This window comes from Phallusia mammillata, chromosome 7 (genome assembly GCF_965637545.1).
Source record: "Phallusia mammillata chromosome 7, kaPhaMamm4.hap1.1, whole genome shotgun sequence".
NCBI lineage: Eukaryota > Metazoa > Chordata > Ascidiacea > Phlebobranchia > Ascidiidae > Phallusia > Phallusia mammillata.
In genome coordinates, this window is record NC_137258.1 from 2,200,090 (window position 1) to 2,219,694 (window position 19,605).

At 37.7% G+C, this 19,605-nt stretch overlaps 1 protein-coding gene and 2 pseudogenes across 1 annotated transcript; all 3 read right to left on the reverse strand.

The window, feature by feature from the left end:
- Positions 1-2,654: 2,654 nt before the first annotated feature.
- LOC145239346 (thialysine N-epsilon-acetyltransferase pseudogene) lies at positions 2,655-3,180 on the reverse strand (annotated as a pseudogene).
- A 552-nt stretch (positions 3,181-3,732) lies between these two features.
- Positions 3,733-4,525, reverse strand: LOC145239345 (thialysine N-epsilon-acetyltransferase pseudogene; annotated as a pseudogene).
- Positions 4,526-16,521: 11,996 nt separating this feature from the next.
- Positions 16,522-17,823, reverse strand: LOC145237696 (uncharacterized protein F54H12.2-like). Its single transcript, XM_080100661.1, has one exon. The coding sequence runs from the start codon at positions 17,821-17,823 to the stop codon at positions 16,522-16,524; it is 1,302 nt and encodes a 433-aa protein (XP_079956787.1).
- Positions 17,824-19,605: the final 1,782 nt, after the last annotated feature.

Below are 19,605 nucleotides of genomic sequence, written 5' to 3' on the forward strand. Positions count from 1 at the left end.
CTGGATTGTCGTTTACCGCTTGCAACCGCCTTGCCAGTTATGACATAAAGAAATACCAGGTAAAGTGAAACCTTTTTTGACTGCACAACTAATATGTATGCTTTTTTACAGAGGGAGTATTAAAACACGTTTTTGAATTCAATTGATTTTTGGCGATGACTGTGTGAAAAACACTTTGGATAAACAAAAAACGGAAACCAATCCACACAATGGAACATGGCTTGTATTGCAAAGGTATGATTTGCTTTTTTATCACACTAAAATCAAAAGATATGAGCTGTTGCTCAGGTTCGTTTGCAAACGACAGTAATTGAACATGCTGCAATGATCATACACTGCAGTACAAACAGTATCAACGTAGAAAGTTTAATAGCAATGTCAGAATTTCTTTGGTTTTTGCGTATTAATTCTTTGAATCATTCTTTTAGTTCCAGCACCAACTTAAAAACACGATTGAATACAGGAAGACCAACACAAAGGCAAATAAAATCGCACATATAGACAGCTTGTTTAGCATTAGTTACAAGTTTGTTTTTATTACTTTAACTAGAACCAGAGCATATATAATTGCCTAAGGTGAGTTGTTGTATTCATGGAAAATGTAGTTGTCCGCGTTTTTTCATTAATGTTGCTAAGAAAAGTGCTTCAGCATTGCCTCTTTAGTAAACTTCAGCATATGCCGTTTTTCTGTCTTCGTCAAATCAATTGCGTCATATTTCTTGTAAAACTTCATAGCAGGGACGAAGAAAAATCCTCTGCGGATGTGAAAAATATATGATTGTAATTATGAAAGATGTTACATCATAGTGCTTTAAAAATTTAGATCGCCCAATCGTACTATTAGGCTTAAAATATCAGGGGGTACTTTTGCAACCCCCCTCCCCCTCTTATAATCCTGCACTGCCTGTGTTACCACGTGCACACGGCCCCGATCTGAAGGTACGAGGTTTGTAAATTACGGCAAACCGAAAAGTTCAAGCTTTATTTGGCCGCTTTGGTTTCAAAAGCACAAACAAGTATTGCTGGATTAACCATCAGAAAAATTAAACTCGTGTTTAGGACGCACACTTTCTTCCGGCGCTTGAAACTATCCGACAGGGTTTCTTTCGATGGTTTCTTTTCCTGTCCAACCCCACCCTCATTCTCTACCACGGGTGGTTAATTTATAGGGCCCGCTTGACTCGTCCCACTAACATTCTCCATCAGTCGTGTTTGTAGCGGTCACGTGCTTTCAAACCATCATTTTGGCACTTTTGGTTTGGCTAAGCATTAAGTAATGGAAAGTTTTAACTATGCAAGCATGACTTTTTTGTTCGTATGGAAATTAGATGTTGTTTTGCTACATATTGTGTTGAGTTGTGTAACTTTTACTGTTCCAGATATGTTCCAAAAGCCTGGCCATACAGTAGGCTGTTGCGCAAACCGGTTAACCGGATGTTTCGAAATAGTTGTGCAATTCATTGCAGTGCTGCATACCTTGGCAAGCGTTTAACTTAAAACAAACTAATAACTGATGTGAGTAAAAGAAGGTACTGTTTTGCAATGATCGCAAGAAAAACGAGTATCAGTTTAAAAGCCAATGTTTTATCGTTGATCTTTCTCTTTTTCCATCGTATCCTTTCCTCGAGATAAGTGAGACTTGATGTGTGTTGCGTAACCAGAATAAAAGACAAGGACTAAATAGATCTTTGGTGGATCATGTCAACTCTATGCAGCAAACGTTAAGAGTCGTAATAATAAACTTACTCGCTACTGCAGACGACCGATACGAACCACGAGAAGCAGAAGAAACAATAAGCTTCCGAGTAAAGAATAACACAGTCCAAGAAGCTCAGCTGACGCAGGAGAACATTTCTAAACCAATAGTCAGCCCAGCACACACGAGTCCCCGCATGTTTGACCACAAACAACACCAACCTATTTTTCTTGTGAGTCCAATCACATAACGCATTATCCGGTGTAGCACAGCGTGTTCAACCATTGTCTACCAATTGTGCCGGTCACTGTTTGCACCTCAAATTGACTTTGCGCAACATTTTCGGCTTGGTGATTGTTTTAGTGCAATTGTGTCGCTATGTTCGCCAAGCAAAATAAGCACGTCTCTCACCACAGAAATACTTTTCTGATCATAAATGAAAATTATTAATTGGCAAACGGTACATTTCTGCAGATATTTCAGCCTGTTGCGTCCCTTTGGCCAATCAGGAAGTTGGGCGAATTGTAGTTTCGCCTTTTTCACTGCAAAGAAATGCTGGTCTACTTTCTGATATGCCAATGAACGGTTGCTGTTAAGAACATGGTTGGCAGGTTTCATGAAATCCCTTCAGAATATTGTATGAGTGCTTCCACATTAATTCCTTCCTTCATTAGGACGCTGCGTTTGTAAATTGCACAGAAGTTATTGCATGTGTTTTTGCATTTCCAGAAATGGTGCACAGAAATTATTGCTTTTCAGAATGGTTTTAGTTGAATCAGAATGCAGTTACAAGTTTCAAACTCACAACAATGAATGTTATTTGACATATTTTGACAGAAGCACACTCTCTTTAACCACAAACTAAAAATTGTTTTCATACAATATTTGTAATTGTAAATATGTTTTACGTTTTTCAAGCAAATGACTGCCTTTCATATTCAGGGACCTTACCAGAGTAGCATTATATAGTTTATTAAAGGTTACTTTTCATAACATCTAAATTAAATCTAAGCACATGCCAGTCTTCCAGTTCAGTCAGGTCAACAGCACCATTCCTCTTGTAAAAACTCATAGCAGGGTTTGTCTTCAAGGTAACAAAACGCATTTGGCAACAACCGGTTTCCAAGGCAACCTTGTTGACGGCTTTCAATAAGTCAAAACCGACTTTCTGATTTCTGTATGCCTCTTTTACACAGATATCTTCAAGGTACATGATTCGGCCGTTCCATGTTGAATACTGATAGACGTACACAGCGTAGCCGAGTAACGTCCCATCGTCTTTTTCTGCAACAAACGCGTAATAATACGGCGGATCTTTTTCAAATCCATCTCTTTCAAGAACTTGCACAGTCATGTTGTTTTGGTCCGCCATGTTTTCGGTTTCGGCCAGCTCCATTGTCATATTCTGTATTTCCGGGCAATCGCATTTTTTAGCTTTGCGCACGGTGTATTTTAGTTCAGCCATTGCTTTGTATGTTATAATTTCCACAGTCTACACGTCTTAAAAAATAATTGCACTAATCACAGTGCTTATACCATCCTCTGTCGGAACCATAGGCGCCGAGTTTTACAAAAATGCAAGGTGGCGGACGTAAATTATGACGTCACTTTTTGTGACGTAACTAAAGCGTGCAACCACACGGGCTCCAACTCAAAGCAGAAATTTTTTTTTTAAAGAATGCAACGTTCGTCAAAGTCTAGTGGTCGGCAACCGCCGGTCCGCGCTCCGGTACAGGTCCGCGAGTAGTATGTTACCGGGCTGTATACGTTTTCAGGCCAGATGCTTTGAAACTATTTGCCCATTATAAACTAATTTATGCGTTTTTATTTCAAAATCTTTGTATTTTTTAAGGCCGGTACGCGATATAATTTCAGTTTCAAAAACGGTCCGCATTGCAAAAAAAGGTTGCCGACCCCTGGTCTACGCTACCACATTTACGTTAATATTGCCCCAAAGTCTACTTATATACCAGTTTGTTTGCAAACGACAGTAATTGAACATGCTGCATTGATCATAAACTGCAGTACAAACAGTATCAACGTAGAAAGTTTAATAGCAATGACAGCATTTTTTTTGGTTTTTGCGTATTGATTCTTTGAATCATTTTTTTAGTTCCAGCACCAATTGAAAAATACGATAGAATACAGGAAGAAAAACACAAAGGCATATAAAATCGCATATTGAAACAGCTTTTATTTTAGCATTAGTTACAAGTTACGAATTTGTTTTTAATAAATTAACAAGCACCAGACCATATATAATTGTCTACAGGTGAGTTGTTGTATTAATGGAAAATGCAGTTTTCTGCGTTTTTTGTGGCTAAGAAAAGTGCTTCAGCATTGCCTCTTTAGTAAACTTCAGCATATGCCGTTTTTCTGTCACCGTCAAATCAATTGCGTCATATTTCTTGTAAAACTCCATGGCAGGGTTCGTGTTCATGCATGATAATCTCATCATACTGCAATCATTTTCAAATGCTGCTTTGCTTACCGCCTTCATTAAAGCCATTCCAACGCCTTTGCCCTTGAATTGCTCCCTGACACAAATATCTTCTAAATGCAAAATGCGGCCTTCCCATGAATAATAGTGGTAAACGTACAATGCATTACCAATTATATCACCATCACTAGTTTCTGCTATTATTGCATGATAATATGGCGGGTTCTTCTCAAAGCCGTCTCTTTCTAATAACTCCAAAGTCATGTGACATTTATCAGCAAATCCTTCAACAGCCGCCAGTTCATGGATTAATGACAAAATATTGGAACAATCCTCCTTTTTAGCCTTGCGTACTGAGTAATCAAGTTTATCCATAATACACAAAGAAAAATCCTGTGAAAAATGTATGATTGTAATTGTGAAAGACATTACATTATAGTGCTTTAAAAATTTCGGTCGCCCAATCGTACTTTTATGCCTAAAACATATGGGGGTACTTTTGCAACCCCCTTCCCCTCTTATAATCCTGCCCTGCCTGTGTTACCACGTGCACACGGCCCCGATCTGAAGTTACGAGGTTTGTAAATTACGGCAAACCGAAAAAGTGAAGCTTAATTTTGCCGCTTTGATTTCAAACGCACAAACAAGTATTGCTGGATTAACCATCAGGTAATAATAATACGTGCCAGGGCGTCAAGAAAAAGAGGTCACCACAGCATTGCAACACAACAACAGTAATATCAGGTTTCTGGCTTTCGTTTCGCTCGCCACCCTGCTAGTCACTCGCGAGGCACCAGGATAGTTTTAAGTACTTTGGACAGCAGGCTCACAAGACAACAACCAAAACTTCTATTTGACACGGCTGTATAAAAGTAATTAAAGCGTTAATTGTCATCTAACTTTGGTCTTAAATGACTTTTCTGGTCCTAAATTAAATAGAAATGGAATAGTTATGTACCTATGTTTTAGAATAAAACTCCTGCTATTATAACTACTATGGGATCGGAATCTATATTTTGCTTTCCAAAGTTGTTACACGCATAACATGAGAATTAAATCAATTAAACAATACTATCATCTAAATACTTCCTCTCTGATGAAAATTAATAAAAGCAAGAGACAACAACTAGGTTCCACACCAAGTACGTTCAAGCTTACACATGTCTGGCATTTCTAAAGGCTACTGTACATGTTTGCACAAGTTGCCATGCAGACTGATGTGTTCAATTGCTTGTTGTGCCTGTTACTAATTTAAACTCGCGCCGGATACAATATTACGGTTGCTTGAGGTTAACAACTGGCTGATGGCCAAAAGTGTACCAACGGCCGGCTTATTGTAGCCTTTTTTATTCTGTTTTCCCTTTTCTGATTCCTTGTACTGCTCAAAGTCGGTTTGTGCCAGGACAAAAAAACATGGTTCTGACCTATTTCAATTAGCGTACCTGAAGTAGTTCGCTGTGACACAAGTGCATCCATCGTGCACGAACTTATGTAGTTTCGTCCTCTAGCCTACAATACATAACGTTTTCCTTTTGAGTTTCGACGCAAAAAGGTTGCTCTGTGCAGCCGGTTTAAACAACCTTGTTGGTGCATGACTTTTACAAAACTAGGCCAAGCGCAAGCAGTCTCACATTTGATCACATCTTTGATTGGTTTTAGATTTGAATGAATAGAAAATGCCAAAATCAGTTTGTGATGTCCGTTCGGGGAAGAAAGTATGTTTTGGACCTTGGCCATTTAATTTGAAAATTCTACCAACGTAAGAACTCACATTAGAAAAAGTTGAAGGCACAAAGAGCATTCGCGAATATTTAAAAGCGAATTGTGTGAAAATGCTAACGGTTAGTGGGATAACGTGTAGGGTGATGTTTTATAATAATAAATTAACAAGAATAATTTAAATAACTGTGCTCTTTACGCTATCTATCGGCATTGAGCAAACTTTGTCTGTTGTGAGTTCTTATGTGTATATCTCTACCTCTCAATTGCAACCATCTCCTTTTAGTTTCGTCCGCTACTGTTTTCTTTCCACCTGCAAAGATTGTAAATCCCTCCTAATCTGGCTGTTGCGTGACATTTAGATATCAAGGCCAAGTTTTGCTATGTTTTTTTTGTTCAGTTAGCCCGGTTTAAGACTTTGATTGGAATCAAATTCTAAATTGGAATCAAACTGACTTGTTAGTTTGTTTGTTTTTTCTCGCTCAATAAGCTTAGTCTCATGTTTGTCTTTTGATGATTTAATTAGAGATCCGTTTACCGTTTTAGACAAGATTCGACTGTTCGGTTTTAACTGCGCCACGAATGTTTGACTTTCTGCAAAAATGTTGCTGATGTAAAATGTGATATTTGGTGACGCTTAAATTGTTCTGGAAGGTACCAGCGAGGCCACGCTTAAAACACGTTGGGCCATAAACATGGTAAACACACTTGTAGTATGATATAGTTTTTGTATTCCTTTGTCCAACCAGCAATGCAAGTATGATGGCGCAACATTTAATAAACCAGCCGAACTGAAACCCGATGCATGTAGTGGAACATAGTTCGTCATGTTTGCATTAGTTTAATCTGATTTTCCTTCTGATGCGAAAAAACGTTCCTATACCGGCTGCGGTTCTGCGCCGAATGAGATCTAACTTTAAACATTCACGCATAAATACGCGACCCACTTCGTTATTGACGTAAGCAGTTGATATTAAATCGAGGTGTCATGCAGGTTTTCTGCTGACAAAGCATGACGAACCACATTTCTACACAACGGCATTGTTTCTTTTTGTTATGACGCCACCAACTTTTGACTAACTTACCGCGTATTTCCATCTGCTCGCATCATCAAATGTGGGGCAAAATGCTAAATGGGGTCAAAAAGGTTGCAAAGGGTCGACACGCAGTTGTTACACCAAACCATAGTGCGTTCGATTTATTACTTTTATCATTGCACGACCACCAGGGTACCAGCTGAACGTCGGGTACGACAATCACCCCTAAATGTATTTGAAAATCAGATAAATTGATTTTCTTTGTAAACATTTGCTGAATACTGAGTGTTTTAACCTGGATTGCAATAGCTTGTGAATGGCTTATGCGCGTATTTAACATGGGGTTCTGCCGGTTTGCTGAAGTTGCACAAATGATGTGACCTATTTCTGTGACAACAAACATACATCTTTCCTGCTTATCTTTGTTTCTCGATCTTATGAGAATAAATGCAGAACACGCAAACGGAAGCGCGTATTGTGATGAAAATGAAGTGAATCCGGTTACACAAAAACTGTCATTTTACGTCAACATGATAAACGAATTACTGATATAAATGTTGTGTGCTAAGCTATATTGTGTTAGTTCTGTAAAACAGCGCAACTTTCAGAAGTAACAACCGAAAAAAATTGGCTAGGTTAAGGGTATTTCTTTTACTGAATGTTTTTCGCCAGAATAATTATTAATCGCCGAAATAGCTGCGTAAAGTTTTAATGTTACAAACACAAGAATTTTAAGTACAGTAGCCTACAGAAAAGATCGTTGAGGTTGAAAGTGCTGCAGGTTTACATTTTAATTGTGTTGTTGCTTTATTGTTATGGACAAGTGTAATATAAGGTTCAATACTTTTCTTTTTGTTAACTAAGATACTTGACCTACGCACGCAATGTTGCTTGGTTTGTCATTAGATCCGAACGATTAGTCACTAAATTTTGTTGTTGCAGGAATTTATTAAAATTCTTGTGATTTTTTCATTAGACCTTTTATTGGTTTGATACAAAAACTGTTAAAATGGATCCACAAAAACAAGGTAGGTGGCTGAAAGAATAACGAATGATTTAATATTTATTATTTTACATCAAGATTATTCGCAGACAAAAATGAAATGTCAAGATTAAATTAGGAATTATGTGTCCCAACTGTGAAGTGCTTTGAAAACATCCGCATACCTCGTATTTTATAAATGGGGTTAAATTGTTTTTATACGACAAGTCAAACTAAGTTTGCTTTCACCTTTTTAGGCGAAAACCCACGAAAATTGAGCATAGAAGCGGTGAAACAATTTGACAAGACAAAACTAAATCACACTGAAACTGAAGAAAAAAACACGCTGCCTACCAAAGAGAGTAAGTATAGCAAGGTCAAAAACCATGCAAATAAACTTGTCCTAAAACTGTGCATACAATTTATCACTTTGATAAAAAATATCCCAATGATTAGTCACACCAAATTTTTGTGTAAATTCCCTTTTCCAATATGTTGTGACAAAATAACATTTTGTTTGTAACTTTGATTTTTGAAACCAATTGTAACGAGATTTTTATTTGCATTTTTAGCTATTGATCAAGAAAAGTCCAGCAGCTAACAAGAAGAATCTATTGCAGTGATGCATTTTACATAACCAGTTTATTTATTGTGTAATTTAATAAATATAACCGGAATCGTTTTCGTTTTGATGTTTCACAATAAAAATTCGCTGAGAAAACCTTGAAAGCACAAGATGTCAAATTTTGTTCTTTGCGTCGGTTGAACATATTTAAACACTCCAAAAATGCATAAGGATCAACGATAAAACACATATGAAGAAAAATCTTCTGCGTATGTGAAAAATATATGATAATAATTGTAAAAGATATTACAATACAGTACTTTTAAAATTTTGGCCGTACTATTAGGAGAGGACACTACAGAAATGCAATGTAACACAACAACAGTAATATCAGTATCAGATTGCTGGCTTTCATTTCGCTCGCTACCCTGCTATAGTCAGTCAACAGGCACCAGTCTATAATTTTTGTAGTTTTTGTATAATTTTAAGCTCATTGTAGTTAAAAACTGAAAATAGCGGGGCATTAGGTACTCCAAGACAAGGTGTATAATTAATCTATTTCTACTTAATTTATGATCAGAAAAGTTATTTAAAAGTTAGATGACTCATAAACCGACAGAACTAAACCCAAATACATGTCGAGAAACATAGTTTGCCATTTTTACAAAAGCTTAATCTGATCTTTACTTTTGTTCTGAAAAACAGTATCGTATCGTCTTGTTGTGGTTTTGTGCAACGTGAGACCTTATTTTAAACGTCCACGTACAAATACGCGGCCCTCTTTGTTCCTGACGCAAGTGGTTGATATCCAATTTACAGTACAATAAAGAAAAAAAAGGATTATTCAGGTTAAAGGTGCTGCGGGTATAGGGCCTTTTAATTGTGTTGTTGCTTTATTGTTATGGGCAAGTGTAATATAAGTTTTAAAAGCGTTTCTTTTGTTGAATAAGGTACTTTGTCTCGCAAAGTCGCTTTTTTTGTCCAAACAATAACAGTCACCCACTTTTTATTGTTGCAGAAATTTAACAAATTTCTTGTGATATTTAAATTAGACCTAATATTGGTTTGATACAAAACTGTTAAAATGGATCCACAAAATCAAGGTTGGTGGCTGAAAAAATAACTAATGAATAAACATTTATTAATTTCACATTAAGTTTGTTTGCAACAGGATAAAAACCTAAATTGAGAATGCTGTATCTTAACTGTGAAAGTCTTTCAAAAATATTTGCTTTTGCCGTTTTTAAAGGGGGTAAATGTTTTAATACAACAAGTGAAATCAAGTTTTTTTTACACCTTTTTCAGACGAAAACTCGAAAAAAACGAAAATTGTGCATGGATGCTTTGAAACAATTCGACATGACAAAACTAAATGACACTGAAACTAAAGAAAAAAACACGCTGCCCACCAAAGAGAGTAAGTAGTGCAATACTTGTTAATGTCCAAAACCATTCAAGTTAACTTGCCCTAAACTTGTGTATAGAATTTATCACTTTGATAAAAATATTACAATAATTAGTCATACCAAATTTTTGTGTTAATTCCCTTTTCCATTATGTTGTGACAAAATAACTTTTTGTTTGTAACCCTGATTTTGAAACCAGCTTTAGCGCGATTGTTTTTAATTTTAGCCACCGATAGAGAAAAGATTAGCATCTAACCAGAACAATCTATTTAAAGTGATGCATTTTACACAACCAGTTCATTTGTTGGTGTTTCGCAATAAAATATCGCAAATAAAAATTTAAAATCACAAAATGGCATCAGATCAACGTATATTTAAACACTCAAAAAAGCAGTTAAAAAGATCAAGGAAAAACACTTGCATTAAAACAACTTTAAAAAATAAACGCTGCGAAGGTAAAATAGGACAAAAGGACCTGATACCCTCACTTATAATATGCGGTTTGATGTTATGTGTGTTCAGAATCTTTATGTTTCTATTTATTTTGTTATTGATTTAGTCTTATATGTAGAATTAAATTTAATCTCACAACAAAAATTAACGACAAATCCAGAAACTATCAGCCGAGTATAATTGCGTAGCATTTTTTTGTTTCAAAACGATCGTGTTTGCTTTCACATGAAAAACAACAAGTGGTACAGGGTAAGCACTGCTGTACATATAAAGTTGTTGGAGCTCGAACACTAATAAAGCTTTGTGTACAAATATACAGTAACATTTATAACTTATAACAAGTCACAGACAATTAGCTCGCTGATTGCATTTGCAGTGAAAAGTATAAATAATGCTATAGCAGGCTATAGCCTATAGTCCACAGTGCTTTCACAGCCACGGGTTTCTTGTACATTCTATTGGAAAGAGGATTTCTTGTTCAAACGTATCGAGGTTATATTATCGAGTTCTTTTAAGTTAAATTACCTTTATTTTTACCAATTAATTAATTACATTTTTAATAAATTTAATTAAATTACTTGAAAAACGTATATGTATAATAGTAACAGTACACACAAACAAGACAATGAAAACCCAACACTTGCCGGACTAAGGTCAAAATTTTTTATTTGGCTCTGGAGAAGTAACAGAAGAAGGACGATTCTCCTGAAACACGCTTTGTGGTTTTACAGGTGCTAGATTGCTGGAAGTCGACATGTCGGAGAAATCTAAAGTAAAAACACACAATTGGACAAGACGAGAAAAGCTAAACGATCAGTCACATGTCAAATTAACACAAGTATAATAAAGAAAAAATTAACTCTTAATACCTGGGTTGTGTTCTTGATTAATAAAACCAGAAAAGGGAAAAGAAGGATCCGGAGTGGAATATATTTTGTGATTTGTGTCTCTGGCACTTTGGTATTGAAAATGTCTAAAGTCAAAGCTAAAAAAAATATAAACCCAATGATTCAACAAAAGTAAGGCAAAACTGTGAAGATTAATTCCTCGGTTTAGAATTTATTAAGTTTAAACCAATTTTGGGTCGGGGGAACATTTCGGCTGAATACACTGTTTTCCCGAGTTTCGGTTTCAACATCGCCCATCGCCAAAAAACATCAGTCTGTGTTTAGATAATAATTGTGTAGTAAAGGTTTTGTTTTGGAATTATCCAACAAATCCTAGAACTTGGCATTACTTTTGTTTATTGTTTTTAGTTTAAAATGGCGCCGGAGTCATTTTTGAATGCTAAGCCAGCAATTGCGCTCTTGGCGATGGATTTGTACTTGGCGGTTAGTATAGGACTGTTATTTTTACACTTCCGACTAAACAGTTGCCGAATTGAAATCTGCCTCTCTGCTGTATTTCAATAGGTAAACAAATCCTCAATGTACTTAGGTTTTTCGGGTAGCTTTCCTCCCAAAATTTCCATTCGGGAAAAGGAATCTACGAATAGTAACAACAGTTGATCAGCTTCACACGAAAGAAAATATAAAAGCCACTTCGCTTACCGCTTACTACAAAAGTAGGATCTGAAATTTTCAAATTCACGTATTTTGGTAAAACAAGAAAGGTCACGGTGACCCTAACATCTGGTCTGTTTTACAAACAACTCAACAAAGAATTTTACTGAATATCTTTAGCTCCATGGGCCATTTATTTTCTTTCTTTTTTCTTGACTGATAAAATGGACGAAACGGTCAATAGTGGTGTGATACGACCTTTCTTCAAACTTACGAGTTTTTAATTTAACTTTCACACTGACTTTTAACGGCAAATAAACACATAAATCAGTCTGGTCGTTTCTATTATTTTGGAAAATTGCGTGAACGGGTATTGCGTTGTATCAGAATTCCTAAATGGGTCGCAAAGACAAAAGGTAATATATATTGCAAAGCTTACCACCTCGGGGTACTTGACGATTTGTACCAGAATATCTGGGCCGATGCTGATACATTGTCACGTCGTTTCGTATTAGATCTGGTAAAATATAATATGAATTACTTCGGCTGTAGCAAATCTGGTTATATTATTTTCCCTTTCTTCTCACAAACACATAGAAGTTACAAATATTTAAATCAGAAAAGGTTACAGTCGTGTCGTACCCACAGATTCCATAACGAGAAAAGGACTAACATTTAATCACGTTAAGCTGCCGAGCAGAAAACCACGGTTTTTAAATCATGCAGATTTAGTAACGTCGGAGTTATATTTAAATCTAAGCGAATTGCGCTCTTGACGGTGGATTTGTATTAGTATATGGCTGTTAACTTTAAACTTTTAAATATAAAAATTGCCGGCTGGAAATCTGCCTTTCCACTTTATTTCAATGGGAAAACAAATCTTGAATGTACTTAGTTTTTCCTGGTTGCTTTCCTCCCAATTTTCCAGTGTGCCAGATGTAAACGGACCTTCATATAATAACAACAGTCGATCAGCTTTACACAAATGAAAATATAAAATCCACATCGCTTACCGGTTACTACTACAGTAGGGTCTGATATTTGAAATTCATTTTTCCCATTTGGATCACGGTATTTGTTTCTTACATTTGGATCCGGTGAATTTTGGTGTGTGGGGTCAGTGGAAGTTCCTTTTCTATCAAAACCTAAATTGTAAACAAAATCATGTATTTTGGTAAAACAAGAAAGGTAAAAACTAACAGTCGGTCTAAATTACAGACATAAGGTAATCCAGAGCACCGGTTTGATTCTTGTTGATTTGTGGCGCAATCGCGAGTGTGTTTTTCTTGACTTATAAAAGGGACAAAACAGTAAGAAAACTAATATTGGTGTGATACAGACTGCCTCCAAACTTACGAGTTTTTACTGTCACATTGACGTGTGACTGCAAATACACACATAAATCAGTTTAGTCCAGCGGTATCCAATTGGCTCTGAGATGGTTGCTGAGGGTCCATGGAGCCAAATATGTTTAGTATATCATTAACAAACAGAAAAATATTTTTAAGTTTCTAAATCGTTTTTACAATCCTGCATACAAGTGCAAACTGTTTATCACACCCAAATTGGGCCAAGAACTATTACTTTTTGTGATTTTTCCCCTGTTTTTGACATCATAACACACATGTACAATGGACTTTATGAGACAAGCGTTGGGTCAAGCTACATATATATATATATAAAACCTTGTGCCGTGACCGTAGATGTTAATTGTCCATTTAAAATAATTCCCAGTATGAAAATGACAGAAACGGTCAGATTTATTATTGCATTGTTCGTCTGTAGTTCTCTGCAAAGAAGTTTTCTGCATTAAACGCCTGACTACAATTGAATAGTAAACAATCACTTTCTACCTTTGGCGGTTCCAATTTGCTGACATTGTTTGTACTTGTTGTGCCGACTGTTTCAGGTACGGTAGAAAGGGTTTTATTTCCAATCTATGTCCCACGAACCACTTAATATCTGAATATCGGAAAATGGCTGAAGTGAATTTCAACTGCGAAAAGTTGATTACGTTTAATTTCAAAGAAACTGTATGAGGGGTTTGTCATAACGTAACATAGTTTACGAAAACCTTTTAATAAAGAAAATAAATCAAGTCAATTGACCCAATTAAAATACACGTGAAAAACCTAATTGGGATTTTTGATTCGACAGTACACTCTGTGGCCAGTGGGACAAGCTCCCTGAGTACACTGAGAACCATTGCAAACAACCTTTTTTGCTACTGAAAAGATCACATAACAAAAATATTTGTTAAAGTCGTTTCCTTACTATCTTACTGAAGTCAATTTAAACTCTTTAAAATCATAGTCTAAAGCAGAACTTAAGTTGCGTATCTCTTACTTGACCTATATTTTACCTGTTAAATGCCGCTTAAAAGTTATTTGTAGTTTTCCTTCACGACAATAACAAATGCATTTTTGTTCAAATACAACCTATTTATATTTCTTACAAAAATTGTACAATCTTATTTGTTGCTGTTCCTTGCTTGGTCAAGTAAGTTACATCTAATCTTGTGTTTAGGCCTTCTCTTGAAAAAAGCTGCATACAGTGATGTGACGTGCAACACTAAGATTTCCTTGTCGAGTCATGGTGTTCCAATCTGATGCAACCGTGAAAGTTGCGCAACCTTTGTTTTTCTTCACTCATCCAAAACATTTTTGTTTTACCTTACACTACCTACCGCAGCGGGCTTTGTGTTCCAAAACAAAGCTTTGCATCGAATTACAGAAGCGATAATGTCATGTGTTTATTGTGTTGGTAATGAAATATCGCCCTGTATTGAAACAGACCAACGTGTTTTGAATTAGTTTTTTTAGATTAGGTATTTTTTAAGGTTTTATTTAGGATTAATTTTTTATTGAGATTGATAAACTGATGATCTTCACACTGATCAATAAAAGCGGACATTGTTGTTTTATTTTACAGGCATTAGCAATAGTTGCACCATTAATAGATTAACAAAATTAGTGAATACAAAAGTGTGGAACTGTCCCAATGTTTTATGTAATACAGAAACATCATGCAAATGTTACGCACACTGATCAACGAGAGTAACACAAACAGATAGCAAGCAAGAATATGTCAGTGAAAACAAAAGTACAAATTTAAATCGTCCGATTATCAGTACCACTTTAACTTGTCACGTTTCGTATGTAATGACGGAAACTTTCCAAGGCTTTACAGGAAAACAGCTATCTGAACCAGTAGGGTCCATTGGCTGAATCAAACTTGTTGCTCTAGGCCATCTTGGCTCTATCCATTTTAACTCTGAAGGGCATCGTATATCATAATAACTACTGGTGCCGTACATGGGTGTGCCTGGGTCCGCATCAAAAGGCCACGGAGGGGTCAAAACTCCGAATCCAATGAGCAAAATGTAAAGAGTAATCAAAGCCAGAACCAGCTTCATTATGAATAATCAGAACAGAGTATTTCCTGAAAAATGCAAAAACTCTTTGATAAAAGTGTATATCTTGCAAAACGTAATACCAAATTGCCCCAGAACTATTACTAAGCCGACAATAGTAGTATATATTGTGGCTTTGACCCTCCAAGTATGCTCAATTACTTCCGGTATTACTTCCGGTCTAACCCTATAGACGGTTAGACGTTAACCCTAAGTTTAGACCTTAAGTTTAGACCCTAAGTTTAGACCCTTAGTTTAGACGCTAACCCCAACTATAACCCTAACCCTAGGTTTAGACGGTAATAACCCTAAGTTTAGACCCTTAGTTTAGACGCTAACCCCAACTATAACCCTAACCCTAGGTTTAGACGGTAATAACCCTGAGTTTAGACCCTAACCCTAACCCTAACCCTAACCCTAACCCTAACCCCAACTATAACCCTAACCCTAACCCTAGGTTTAGACGGTAATAACCCTAAGTTTAGACGTTAATTTGAGATGCTAATAATTCTAACTATAACCCTTTAGAGGGTAATGAATGTAATCCTATGGATGATAACCCTAACTGTTTGGTATGTATTAGGTAGTTTGTTGCCCAGATTGATATAATCCTAAACGGTAAAAACTGCAAGATAGCATCATCTTTACGTTTGTGGTGAGCTGGCCTCGCTTGCGGAAATTGTTTCCTGAATTGCATTGCTATTGAGGGCAATTGGATGGGAACAATTGTACGCTAGGCAATCGTGTTTACCAGGCCCATCAAAGGGCTTGGCGAAGCCAATTAATTCGCGCCTGCAGACCTGTTTTCTGACGTAATATTGCAAAGACGGTTTTGACGCAGTCAATTGCCAAGCGCTTCGGGGAGAATTTATTCATCGAATAACGTTTGTACAACCAAGTCATTTGCTATATAATTGGACGAAAAAGAGTTTACAAAGTCTTCCATTGAGATGTTTCGTGATACAGCGAATACAAACAGAATTACATAATGTCCACAAACCGAGGATTGAAAGCTTTGGAGTTGGATATTATTGAACGTCCACTGAGTGGCGTTGTCGGACATAAAGTTGTAAAATTCGGGAAAAATCATTAATCCGTAGCTGTCAAAATAGTAACCCTTGCCGCTGTCGTCGAAATAAGCAGCACACCAGTGAGTTCCGGGTTCATCGTGGTCATCGGTATTAAAAACGTACGCGGCCGGTGCATGAACCTCGATGCCGTTTATTTGATCTTTCGGATACACTCCGCGGAAGATGCGTCTGGCTTTTTTATCTTCGTTTAAAATGCGTTTTATGGTGAGAGAATCCATTCAGGCGGAGTAGTCAAACAGCACTGTTCTGTCTTTGTTCAATTCCAAAATATTATCAAACTCTGCATAAACGATGACGTTCACCGTTGCTGTCAGCGGCGATGCGAATTGCAATTGCAAGCGTATGTTCCCCTTCTGCTTTAAACCAAAATGACTTCCTGAATTTAAGTCTGGCGAAAGATTGAAAGAAAAAAGCGCGAAACCGTTTTTGTAATCCTTGCGAGATATGTTGTTGCCGAGATCTTCAAAGAACTTGCCAGTGGCCGTATACATGGAGGTGTAACAACGCATGAACAGATCTTCGTCAAAATTAGGCTTTAGGACTTTCGAAGGAACAGTTTTTGCTCCGATGTGGAGGGCCATGAAATTCACTTTGAAATTTTTAAAATTGAATGGATTTTTGGATCTCGTTCCATTGTAAGCGCTGTTTTCTACGAGTCCAACAACAACCCTTTTAGGAGCCTGTCCCAGAAATAGATTCTGTTGATTTAAATCCATGTTTCCCGCTCCAATGCTTAGAATTTTCACATCGGTTCGTCGTATCGGATACAAGGCGTTGGATTTGAGTAGCGCTTTCGCGTGTGCTATTTGAACGGCAGGGCTGATTTTCACTTTTCGGATGAACAATGACATATTTTCCACGCGAATTTTGTAGTTTGCGTCATCGGCGCACATCAAAGCAAATTCATCCGAATTGCGTAGAAAACGAAATTTCAAACCAACCCCGTTCAAAACATAACGGTCTTGGTTACACAAGTCAAGATGCGGTTTCGCGTAAAGATCTACTGTTTTGCTTTCGGCGATAAAGGCTTTGCGTTTGGCATATCCGCCGTTTGCCCCTGACATAGTATCGAATTTTCCCGCTGTATCTTTGTAATACAAACCGCTTGTTAGGTAAGATTGTTTCGCTGCCGGGCCAAATGACATCAGAGTCTCAATGTACGCCCTATAGCTGTAAGTGTTTGTTGCAGAGGTAACCAATTTATCGTTGACTGATAAATCCACTTGACTAAACAGACTATGCGCAAAATTGTTGACAACCGACACTTCCGCGTCATTCGCCAAAGCAGATCCATCCGCGTTGAGGACTTTGGCGCGGATTTGAAAATGGGTGTGAAACAAGTCTATGTACTCATCGGTTGTAGGTGAAATGTGGAATTCTATCGGAGATGCTTCTCCTATGGTGCTGATGGGTAAGTATTCGCTAAAGTAACCTTCAGTACAGGTTGTATCTGTCGGAGGAATCATAAACAAATCCAACTCGCTTTTAACACATTCTGCTGACTTGGGGTGACAGGTCATTCTCATCCACTAAAAATGTCACGTCCTTTCGTCCGCTTTGCCTTTTTGCGACTGGCTTTGGAAGGCGCGCGTTTACGTTTTTTATTGCGTTGTCTCGGTGGTTTTTGAAGAGCATCGGCCACCAAGCCGAAAACATTTTTTCCGGCTTCTTTACTTCTTTGAATGACTGCTTTTTTCGGATTGACGCCAGAAATTAAATCGCCCGCGAATTCGACACCCGACCTGAGCAGCTGTTTTCCAACGGTTTTAGCGCCACTCTTTAACAGAGGCACCACGCTTTTAGCCAAACCCGCAAACAAATTCCCCAATCCGTGCCCGCGTTGATAGGAAGCTCCGTGAAACACGGGGTGGCCGTTACCCGCCTGATTCAAATAGTAGGTTTGATAAGGACAAGCTGTTGCACAAACACCGTTCATGATTTTATTGCACGCAAAGTCAAGTTCACCACAACGCTCCCACTTTCAAATGGCACTGGTTTTCCGGTTGAGTCTCGGATATCAATTGTAATAGAATCAAATACCTTTCTTTGTACCCTGAGAAATCGAAGTTTAGCGTATTGGCGATGAATTATTTTTGTAAAGTGCACCGAATCACTTCCGACGATGGCCAATAGAGGGGCATGCGCATCGCCGACCACTCGGCTCTCCAATATATCGCAATACACATAGATCAGATGTCTTCCTTGCGCCAAATCAAGCGGTCGAGTTGAGTAATGAGCGCCTTCTGATAAATACCCGGTATCAAAGCCTGAAATGGCGGCAAGCTTGGGGCTGAGTTTGATTTGATAATTGTCGCCGATGCTTAAACGTAGTCGATTGGTGATGCTCAAGTAGCTCACATTTGATTCTGTTTCGGACAAGCTTAAAAGGGATCGAAAGCCCTGCACGAAGGATGCAGCTGTGTAATGACCCCCGGGAAGAACCAAGCGCTGTGTTCCACCCCTAGTTTTCATTTTGAGCCAAGCTTCTCCGTTCGCAAAAGTGTTCCATGTTTTCGGTATAAAAATTTCGTCCAGAGCGAGTTCCCACTCGCCTTGTAGTGCAAACGACCTAGGCAAGCGGGTGGTGTATTTTGTCACTGTATTATCCGGATAAAAATCCAAGCTGCTATTGCTCGGCAGGGCTAGGTTGAATTGCTGCATTCCTTTTGAACTTCAGTTTCGGGTTCGGTAAGAGGTAACCTAAGCAACTCGACAACAAGGATATCCAAAGCTGTTTTTCTGTTTGCTGAGGCGATGAAATATTGAATATGCTGGCAATCACAACACCATAAATTAGAATTATTTGGCAAATGAAGACAATTTTACCAGAAGATGCACAAATCTTAGTGACCACTGGCATGTTGAACGCTTGACGCCGGGATCCAACTATCGAAATCATGCGAATAATCTTTCCATTTAACGTATAATTTATTTCTTCTTCGCTTTATTATTTTTTCAATTTGAAATGTTTCCGGCGGAGTTATTTTTTGCAGTTCCGCTTCGTAAAACGTCCCCTGCAAGAGTTCCCCGTTTAGATCTGATAGCGTGTAAGTTGGAGGTTCGCCGGGCTGCCGCTGTTTTACATGAAAATATTCTTCGCTCCACTGCGAAACGTACCCTTTTCCAAAAACCTTTTTGAACTTAGAAATTCTAACAGCATCACCCGGTTTAAATCGTTGTCGGGTCAAAGGTTCAGGATGGCCATAGAGTTTCTGGAAGACAATTTCCTGATTGCAGTCACTTACTTCCAATGGAGCTCGCCCGATTGCACGATGATAGGATGTATTATAGGAGTGAACAAG